This window comes from Asparagus officinalis, chromosome 9 (assembly GCF_001876935.1).
Source record: "Asparagus officinalis chromosome 9, Aspof.V1, whole genome shotgun sequence".
In the NCBI taxonomy this organism is placed as follows: Eukaryota; Viridiplantae; Streptophyta; class Magnoliopsida; order Asparagales; family Asparagaceae; genus Asparagus; species Asparagus officinalis.
In genome coordinates this window covers 2,637,127-2,647,781 of record NC_033802.1, presented here as the reverse complement: position 1 = coordinate 2,647,781, position 10,655 = coordinate 2,637,127, and the positions used below count along the sequence as shown (strand labels likewise).

The window sequence follows — 10,655 nt, the reverse complement described above, 5'->3', positions numbered from 1 at the left end:
ACCGTTACTTAATCCCTCTTAAGTTTAAAACTGTTCGCACGATGATCCCAGATCTGACTGTGGTCTGTGCACATGAAAATCACGCGCATCTAAATGACCAAAATTCCTCTGAGAGGGGGAAAAGGGCCCTTTCATATCCTTTCCAATTATTTTAAAGGTATTTTTCATGAAACACCCTTGAGTTTAGTCCATTCTGAACAATAGGCCTCTAAATCTCTGAGTACCTTTGAAGGAGAGTACTAAATCAAATTTCCAGCAATCTTATCTGCCTAATAGAGAAAACCCACAAAGGTTGAAATCTAAGGTATAAACTTAGATATAGAATTCATTTCAAAGTGAAATGAGAAATGTCTAACAAGAATGGCGTAAAAAGATGAGAAGCTATCACCACGAAATGAGTACAATGATCATATTCAGACTCACATTTTTTGTACCACAGGAAATATACTCTTCAAGGTCAAACTCCAGGTAGTTTAAGTAAAAGCTAGGACTTTGATTTATTTGTCAATTGTCACAAAATTAAAATTTTGTTAGGGTTATTTCCTGTGATAGAGTGGAAGCATAGCACATAAATCTTTTGATAGAATGGTAAACAATCTATCTTCTTATTGTAATGATCCCAGAGAACCCTTAGGCAGGCATCCAAATTATACCACAATAACATGCAAGACTCCTGATTCTCAAATGGAAAAATGTAGGCTAAAAAATAAATAGTAAAAAAGGAACAAGTCAAGAACAAAAGTCAATGGATAATCTTGAGCTTTTACCGTTCACAGATGGAAAAGAAAAGTGGATATCAATATTGATCATATAATTCTATAATATACTAGTTAAAAATATAAATGGATACGCAAATTTATAAAAGCTGAAACCTAAAAGGTAAGAGGCAGTTTCCACAAACAAGTTTGAGGTGCAAAACATATATACATATCATGTCATAGTACTAAAAACATCATAAAGCAAGAATCCACAGTAATATTTCACCCCTTTTATCTATTGTAATGTTATTTTCCCTCTGCAGAGTGCAGATTAAACATAATCTGTTCTTAAGGCCTTACCAATTAGATGTTATACATTCATTGTCTATCAAGTGATAGATATTTTGTCCATCTTAAGACCCAAAAAAAGTAAAGTATTGAGCTCCTACAATGGCCAACGCAGAACATACACATGACGCATTTTAGGAATAACTTAACGTTCAGTGCCTTTATTAGGTGCTGACTATAGAATGAGAGACACCAAGATTAGATTTGCAGTGACCACAACTATATTACGCGAATCAGAAACGATTAAAAGGAAAATTATGTGAATTTTGTCGAAGTACTCACAATCCAAGAGGTCTGAGCAGAAACAGACAAGGAAAATCTGGCATTGGCAAAAGCTGGAGGTGCAAGGGTCAATCCATCCATTGGTTCAGTCTTTACTTGAATACTTTTTCCTTTAAAGCAACGATTAATCTCCTCTTTTACCCTTTTCAGTACTTGACCTACAGGACACAAAAGATGTAATACCGTAAAAATTTAAAATGCAATTTTTTAAAAAATAATACAACCTTTCTTACAGGAGATATAGAAATATCAGAATGCAACTTAAGTGGCAGATAAAATACCAGACTGGCAAGAATATCCTGTTGCCACATGAGGATGTTTGTGATGTTTCTCAAAACTCGCGTTCAGAGAAGCACTTCCAACATACTTAGCCGGAACATCATTTCCTACTCTAGAAATAACAACAGGAAGGATTCCTGCCAAAAATAATTTCAAGTTCCAGGTATCAAAGAGAGCTGAGGAACAAAGTACAAGTAATTTTGAGATGATTGTAGACATTTCTTGTTCGATGAGAACAGTTACCTTTTCTTTGAGGCTTCTTCCTGATCTTCTTAGAGTTTGACCTGCAGTTTCCATCTTTGGCTTTTGTAAGATCTATTACGGGTTTAGACATTGCTGCTTTCTCTTTTTCACAAACTCTATTTTCTTTTTCACTAGGTAACATATTATTTGGACCCAAAACACTAGCACCAGTTTCATTCATTATCTCCTCATCATAAATGTGGCACACACCATCCTCTTTGAGAAGAAATCTGCCGACAACTTCCTCAAAATTAATCAGGTTCTCTGTGCTATTTTGGGCACATTTTTGTTCTAAAGAATGAGATCTTAGAAAATCTTTATTCACCCTATCACATTCACTTGCACAAAGAGGAACAGAAGGACATGCAATGGCTCCGTGTTCATCATCTTCATCAATCGCATCATCTTCATCAATCGCATCATTCAGTGCCCTGGTATAGTTCGACTTCAAAGGAGCCCTCTCAAGTTTTGTTGGCACTGACTTCCTCTTTTCATGAATACTATGGCCAACCCGGTTGACTTCTTTTCCAGTCACACGACAAGAACTTTTTCCTTTCCTTACTTTATCCACTGAATCATGACTTTTAGCTTTGCATCTACGCTCTGAGACATCAGAAATCTTCCGCTTTTTATGAACATGAATTTCACGATGAAACTCAGTCATCTCTCTTTTACTTTTGGTGCTACTTTCTTTGCTATCCGCATCAAGTTTTTCCGGCACCAATTTCTTATTTTCATGAATGTTGTGGCTCACCTGATTGATTTCTTCTCCAATCATACGATGAGAACTCTTTTCTTTTTGTACTTTATGCAATGCATCGCATTTTGCAACCTTGCGTCTGTACTTTGAAACATCAGAAGTCTTCCGGCTGTTGTAAACTTGAATCTCATGATGAACCTCTGTCATTTTCCTGTTACTTTTGGTACTATTTTCTTTGTTTTCCACATCAACGTTTTTCCTAATGCACGCATTTGTACCAAAGATCTCAACTTCAAACGTCGAGTGGCCTCTATACCTGAACACCAAAAGCTCCCCGAGTGTTACAGAATGATCCAACACAAAATCAGGCCACCCTTCCCGAAATGCCAAGCGACCATTTATCATCGAGAATTTAACTCTCCAAGACTGACCACTTGAATCTCGAAGAAATACAGTCTGCTTAACTAAGTCTCCAATGGTGCAAGCAAAAATCGGCGGAATAAACTGCATGATTGTTTAAAGTAAAAGTAAACTACAAGGTGATAGAGTCATATACAAAGTGTAATGAAATTAGTCATGGAGCACAACTAAGTCTAGAAGACTAAGGATAAAGATCAATATAGCAGCCAATTTGATATCAATATCCCTAGCCAAGTTTGTGTCTTTTTAAACTTTTTGTATTGATAAGCTACAAATTAAAAAAAAAAAAAAAATGGGGGCGGCGGGGGGTGAATTATTGTCAAACATACAGAGTTGGGTTTTCTTGATTTTAGACGAAACACACAAATGTAGCCCAAATTTCCCATGAATTTCTTAAAAAATTCCAAATCTCATCCCTTACCCAGCAAATAAATTTAAAGGGTATCTTACCAAATGATCCTTGAAGTCCACAATCATGATCTTGAAGAACGAAGATGGGTTCTCCTCCTCCTCATGAATCACTAAAGAATTCTTCAAATCACTTGTTTTTCTCTCCATTTTGATGGGCTCTCCCCTCTCCTCCGTTGCTCAAAACTCATACCTTTACTCTTTTGTTCCATTCAGTACTCTTCTTAGTTTTCTGTATTGGGTAAATTAAATTTCCTTCTTTTGGTCAATGTTTTGTCTTTCTAATTTTATGCTATTTTTGGGAATTTAACCTTTTTTTCTTCATCATTTGAAGTTTGGGTTGTGTTCGAAGGCAGTGGAGGAGGGTGCTTAGCCTTTTACTGGTTCCATGATGCATCCGATAGTCGTCAATGTCATTGAGTTACACAGTGTTATTGAGGCGCGCGTCCCGGGCGCGCCCCGGGCGCGAGGCGCTTCGGCCTGGGCGAAATGCGCCCTGCACGCGAGGCGGGGCGCTGCACGCAGCGAGGCGCGCGCCTCGCGTGCGCCTCGCATGCGCCTCGCGCGCGCCTCACGTGCGCCTCGCACCTGTGTTATGTAACATACTCTTTCTTCTATTTTTTTAAATAATTTACATAATTACATATTTATATCATGTAATATACTCTTTCTTACTAGTTGCTAATCTATTTTCATCTTTTCATGTTTAACCTATAAAAAGAAAACAATAATTAGTAATTTAGTATACTTGTTTGCTAATTGTAACTTCCTTCACTAATTAGCATGCTAATAGCAAATTATGAACATGTAAATATGTAATTATTACATTCATTCTTCATCTTTTCAAGCGAAGTAGCAAATATCAATTAAGAATACTAACTAAAAAAATTATAAACAGTCATGTTTGTTAATTATATTTCTTAGTCTTTTATGTGACAATTTATAAACATATGCTCATAATTGTTAATCACTTAATTTGATGATTTAAATACATGTTTCTTGTATCTTTTTTGTTACTTTAAAAATTCAGTTAGCATAATTGATGATTTAAGTTGATATTCTCATAATTTTGGATGTAGGTAACTAATATGTTGCTTATATGTTTCTGTCTTATGATGTTGGTAAATATTAATTTGAGTTATGCGCCTTAGTTAGTGAGGCGCGCGCCTTGTTGTGCGCCTTGCGCATGGTGCGCATAAGGGACCTTTGCGCCCCGCATTGCGCATTGCGCCTCGATAACACTGATTGAGTACGTGAGCAGTGAGCTTCTTTAATTTTTTTACTACTCCTAATTATACATTAAATATCAAACTACTCAGACCACCTTGTCAAAAATTATCAATCTACTAAATATACATTAACCATAAGAGTGTACTCATAATTATAAAATAAGAACCACCCAAACTGTTTCTTTGTCCACAAAATTTAGGAACATTCAGAAAGCATAAATATCAAACTCATTGTCAAATATGTTTGCATGCTTAGCTTGACTAGAATATTACACGGAGAGAACAAATTCACATCTCCTCTTTATGCAATGTCAAAATAAGACAACAATTGGAATTATTTCTTTTATGCCATGATCTTTTTACTCTTTACCATAATCTGAAGTCATACAAGAATTTAAGCATAATAACTGCATGATGCTCAAATTTTCCTTTTTTCACATAACAATTACGACACACTCTTAAACATTATCTTCTCTAGATTTATCTGCAGGTGCTACAAGAGGGGTACGTTCTTGTATAATCGTCCGACCAGTTCCTTCTTTCTTTGCGGGATAGAACACAAAGTGTTGGAATATAAAGATAAGATCGAAAAATATTACCTCCTGCAATATAAAAGTGAAAGATATTTATATTTCAAAGCAATAAAGTGTTGGAATATAAAGATAAGATCGAAGAATATTACCTCCTGCAATATAAAAGTGAAAGATATTTATATTTCAAAGCAATAATAGAAAAGGAGAGATCTATTTCCTCCTAATTAGGGGAAAGACATTTGCTAAATGGTTTAGTATCAAGGGCGGAATTGGGATTATAGATGCACCTGCTACAAAAATATAGCTGTTATAATTATGAGTTTGAATTTCAGAAGGCCAAGCTTACCTATATAAAGAAATGGAAAGGTATTTTTCTTTTCAAATCTTGAAATGAGACAGGATGTTGCTCTTCAAAAGTGGAAGTGAGAATTAAGTGAGGGCAATACCAAGTACTTGGGACAAATTTCATACCACATACATTAGCAGTTTCAACTTTCCTTTTCAACTTTTTTTACATAGTAGTCCCCCCCCCCCCTTTTTTTCTTTTTTTACATAGTAGTCCCCCCCCCCCTTTTTTTTTATCTTTCGATCAGCTTTCTTCACATAAAATAGCTTTTGCTTGTAGACAACACAACTACGTTTAGTGTATTGTTCCAAAATTATCCCTATTTAATTAGATAATATTTTTCTTTACCCAATCTGAGACTGGAAAATGAATCTGACTCTGAATCGAAGTTCTCAAGCATTGCTTTCGGATTTCTATAGTAACAGTTCACAAAGGACTCTTCCCTGTTCTCAATTCTTTCATATACTGCTTCATAACTACCCATATCATTTCTCCTTAGACCATATCATCGTGATCAAATGAAATGGCTAACACCAAAACATTTGCATGTATGTGATAACTTGGTTAGTATACGAACTAGATAGTCTGATTATAGTAGTAGTAAAATATATTAAATGACCAACAATATAAAGAAATTACAAATACAGTCATTTCAAGTAAATGGTAAGATTGCAAAAAAAAAAAAAAGTTTAGAAAAGTTTTCGTTGTATACCAAGGAAAGTAGAGTCTTTCCGATATTGCCATAGAAGTTCACCAATGTACCTGCAAGATAATAGGTTAGCTCAAGCAAATGATGTACTGTAAATGAAAATGATGAACTTAAATTTTGCATCATATCCAAGATGCATGCAAATATGCAACAAACCTTGGTCTATGGCCTGGACGCCCATTTGAGCAAAGTTCATCACTCCTCCCCCTAGATCAAGTATGATATTTCCAATGCTCCAGCCAATAGTGCTCTTTCGCTTAAAGTTCATAAAAGCCTACCGGAAAGGGAAAAGTAATGGGAAAAATTGAGCAAATCAAACGAAAGCCTCGTAGTAGAAAATCACAATAAACAACAATAAATGGTTAATCAACATTTGATATATATTACTCCATATTACCTTAATTGAATTGACTAATAACTTCCAACCAGCAGCATTTATTTGAAGCCCTATCTCTTAGTGGATTGTTTCTTCTTTTCTAAATGTTGTTTATTAGCTGCTAAAATTTCTAATGAGAGAAATGATTACTTGAGCAATAATTGTTCTATGACGACTTGAGCTATAATTGTTCTGATTGAACTTTAACATCCCTATAACAACCTAGACACGAACCAGAAAAGATTAATGAGTATTCTTCATGAATCACTCAAGAATCGAACTCTATGACAGGTTGAGAACGATGGTATCCTATTGGTTTGTTGAGAATCTTATTCTTATGTTATGGAGGCCTTGATGGTTTCTTAATCTCAACAAAATGATGAATTGTTAAGTCTAAGTAACCCTAAACCTCAACATTTTGATAATGTTTTTATCCTTATTCCTGAGCTAAGAAAATGATCGTTCTGACACATTTTTCACCATCAGTGTGAGCCTACGTTCTCATTTATTCTCATAACTTTGATCACGTTACATTCTCTAATAGCTGTTTTTGGCTTGCTGATAATCCAAATCTTATAAGCTTAAACCTGTTTGCCTTTGTACCTTGAAAATCACCCATCTCTAGTATCAATGAATATAACTTCATCAATTCATCATCAAATAATATGTCACTCGTATCAAATGCAATGACATGCTGCTGCGCCTGGGTGTGAAACAATGGTGACAGGAACAACTATGTGTTATTCCGATTTCTCACAATAGCCACTACTCTACCATACAAGGCCTCATTTACATAGTAATATGAGAGCCTTGTTTCTTTTCTAAACCAACCATTTAATTTCTCATAAGGGTCCTATCACAAGCATCTTCTAGATAGTTTTTTCCCCTCTAGCCGAAAGGAAGAACAGCCTTCAAACTTGAAATTCCTGTCATCACCTAACCTTTTACCATCACAATGGGGTCATCTCTGAAGCACAACACTATATAAATACTTCATTTGACACAACTTTGTGGCTAACTATCAACCAAACATCAGCTTTTTAATTTGAAGAAACTTTCAAAAAATTCTCATCAACTAAGAATGATTACATTTTACTCCAAGGCACCAAATAAACAAAAACAAAACTAACAAGTAACAAGAGAAGCTTCCCAGTACCACTTGATGGCGGTGTCATTATAAACAAACAAAACTAGAGGATTTCAGGAAATGTGACCTGTTTCTCAAGCTGTATTGTTCCAACTTCCAAAGACTAAAATGTGCATTACATCTATACTCAAAATACTTTTATGACAACATAGGAAGAGATCCTAAATCACGAGCTAACATGACTAAGCAGTGACTTCTGTATCAACTATCAATTGCCCTGTATGTAGGCAAGATTTTTTAATTATCTGTAAGTAATAAAGTAAACATGAAAACTCCACATAAAATTAAAGTTATAAACAATCAAATAAATAGGATAAAACATGTTGAATAGAACATGAAGGAATTTTACCTGAGGAATATACTTGATAGTAGTCATGATTACTTGTATTGTGCTGGAGAATCACATGCCATGAAGTGACACTATATCAGTTTATTAGAAAGGGTTTGTTATAACGTGAAGAGCTATAGGAATTGCAGTTGATATAAAACCTCCAAAATACACAACAAGAACACACCAACAATTATATTGCATTCCAATTAACTTTTGAGTTATACATTCAGAAAAGAAGGGGGAAGGAGGCTTACTTAAACACTGAGATAAGCCAGAGCCAAGACTGATTTGGCCAAGAGGTGATTATACAAACTAGAGCAGTAGCCCATACCACTGAAGAAATTGCAGTGCATGTCTTTGAAACCTTTTGAGTTCCACGCTACAATAAGAAAGTAAAAAAAAAGAGTTACCAAAACAGCAGATAATTTTAGAAGCCAAGAAGACCGACAGAAGATAAGGTCACTTACATCGTAGATCAGGACTTGAAACAGCCCAAAAAATGTTAATATAACAGCATGTATTGAGAAAGCAACATCATTTGCACCTACAGGAATCATCTGCAATAAAGATAAGAACAGTAATCCCTAGTTTGGTGGAAGGTATATTTAGGAATGATTTAAGAATTCGTAGCTATATATTAGCAGTTTAGAATTCATAGGTGGAAGATGATTTCAGAATGCATCAGCAATTCATAATTCTATAGTACAACACAAGAAAGGCTGTTCATAACAACAAACTTAAAGTAGCACTAACCTCATCAGATCCATACTTTTCTCGGTACTGCCTCTGAATAACAGGACTAAAGAATAGTGATGCATTGTATATAAGATAAGATGAATGTTTCGTCACATTCAGCACCAAGAAGTCAAAATTCAGCCCTACAACACTGCAAGCAGCAAGAAAGTGTATCAAAACAAAAGAATCAAGACATTGAGTAGAACAAAAAAAGAACATAATACGTTGAGTTATTTCAGAAATAAGAACATACATATATCTATTTCTCTATTTAGACGACTCAATTTTCCTGCCCTACACCAAAAGTTCCAAAGTTTCGACAAGAGTAAGAGACTATTATATACTACCAAATCCAAGCAGATTAACAGTGGGTTTGGATGTTTTTTCAGTTAACTTAAAAGTGTACCCTAGCTCTGAAACGGGATGTCTTTGATGTCATCTTAATGCCCCTTCGGACCGGGAAAAAAACCACAACAAGATGGCTGGAAAGATTTATATACTAACAACGATTGTTTCTTTTTCGCTCTTTGCTGGGTTAGACTATGCTCTTGAGCTTAATGCAATTTCATATCTCAAATCTATAATCTCTCCTTCCTCTAAACCTCAGTCAGACTAAAATTAAATGAGAAGGGATTTCTCTCAAGTTGCATAAGCTTAAAAACGCATGGCCAATCGGGTAAGAATGTTTCCATCCACCCACTAATCTTTTAGAATTTTCTCCAAGCTTTCACTGTGAGATCCATATCCTAATCAATATAAACTTGGTAAATTTCTTAATGGGTTCTTGCACATATAGAGTAAAGGATGAGATGATGAAGAAACGTTGCTTCAGAGCAAGAAATCTAAAATATCCTAATAAAATTCAATCAGTCAACATTAAGTGATACCCAAAATTACTAAAGACTAAGAGATGCCCATAAACAAATAGAACTTTAACCCCTTCATTTGAAGAGAAATAAGGTCAGAACAATGAAAACACAGAGAGCAGAAGATAAGCTCTACGCAAACCACTGATCAATCAGCTTACAATAACGTCTGTATAAAGGAAACCCAGATCCAAAATATTCTAAAAACGAAATAAATCCAATCAAAATCCAATCTTGTTGAGTACAGGGACAAAGTCAAAGGGATCCAAACCTTTTTCTCCTATAATTGAGGATAGCTTGAGGATAGAAGCTAAAGGACCACGAGAAGAAGGCAATCCATCCAAGTACTTGGTACAAAACCTCCATCGAAACCGAATTCCACGAACCCATTTATTTTATTTTTTTAATTTTTAATTTTTATTTTTATTTTTCCAGTAGCAGAGATTTGGGAGATTCAGCTTGAGTGGAGAAATGAGTGCAAAAAGCGCCAAGCATGTTAGTTTATGGGGTATTTGTCGTGTTAGACTCCCAAATCTTCATTAGTTGTAGACTTCATATCTTCATATTTTTAAATTAGACCCTTCCTTTTATAAAAAAGCATGAGCCCTAAATGTTATTGATAGAATAAATATACGTAAATATTTACATAGATGAGAGCATACCATGATGGAGAGACGAAAATAAATTAAAATTTTGTCAGGAATTTCTAGTTTAATGCAGCGTTACGTAATCAAGTTATAACTACACAAGTTGTGATGCGCTCTTCCTGATACAATCTATAGTCTGACTCTTTCTGTTGAAAAAAAAAATGGCCATTCGGTACCTTCAAAATGAGCCAACAAGTTACCATAACCGTACTATCCCATTTTATTTCTTTCGTTAATTAGACATAAATCTTACAACTTCTTTCGATCTTATTCTTTTTTTCTCTTCTTACAGGTTCTTTCTATCTTAATCTTTTTTCCTTTCTCTCTCAAGATCTCTCCCAGACTCTCTTAGTTTCTC

The 10,655-nt window shown here is 35.0% G+C and overlaps 2 protein-coding genes across 2 annotated transcripts in view; both read right to left on the bottom strand.

The window, feature by feature from the left end:
- Window positions 1–3,706, bottom strand: part of LOC109824640 (B3 domain-containing protein Os03g0120900-like) — a 4,339-nt gene extending 633 nt beyond the window's left edge. Inside the window, exons 1-4 of the mRNA XM_020391272.1 lie at window positions 3,421–3,706; window positions 1,851–3,054; window positions 1,610–1,744; window positions 1,329–1,486 (exon numbers count right to left, since the gene is read on the bottom strand). Coding sequence (XP_020246861.1) covers window positions 1,329–1,486; window positions 1,610–1,744; window positions 1,851–3,054; window positions 3,421–3,528 — 1,605 coding nt within the window. The 5' untranslated portion in view covers window positions 3,529–3,706. The remainder of the gene's footprint in view (window positions 1–1,328; window positions 1,487–1,609; window positions 1,745–1,850; window positions 3,055–3,420) is intronic.
- On the bottom strand, window positions 4,803–10,040 carry LOC109824379 (cystinosin homolog). The gene is made up of 8 exons (XM_020390966.1): window positions 9,922–10,040; window positions 8,803–8,935; window positions 8,517–8,606; window positions 8,304–8,428; window positions 8,068–8,110; window positions 6,352–6,469; window positions 6,199–6,248; window positions 4,803–5,209 (listed from the first exon to the last, which is right to left on the bottom strand). Exons 1-8 carry the CDS (start codon window positions 10,038–10,040, stop codon window positions 5,066–5,068), a joined length of 822 nt encoding a protein of 273 aa, XP_020246555.1. The 3' UTR covers window positions 4,803–5,065.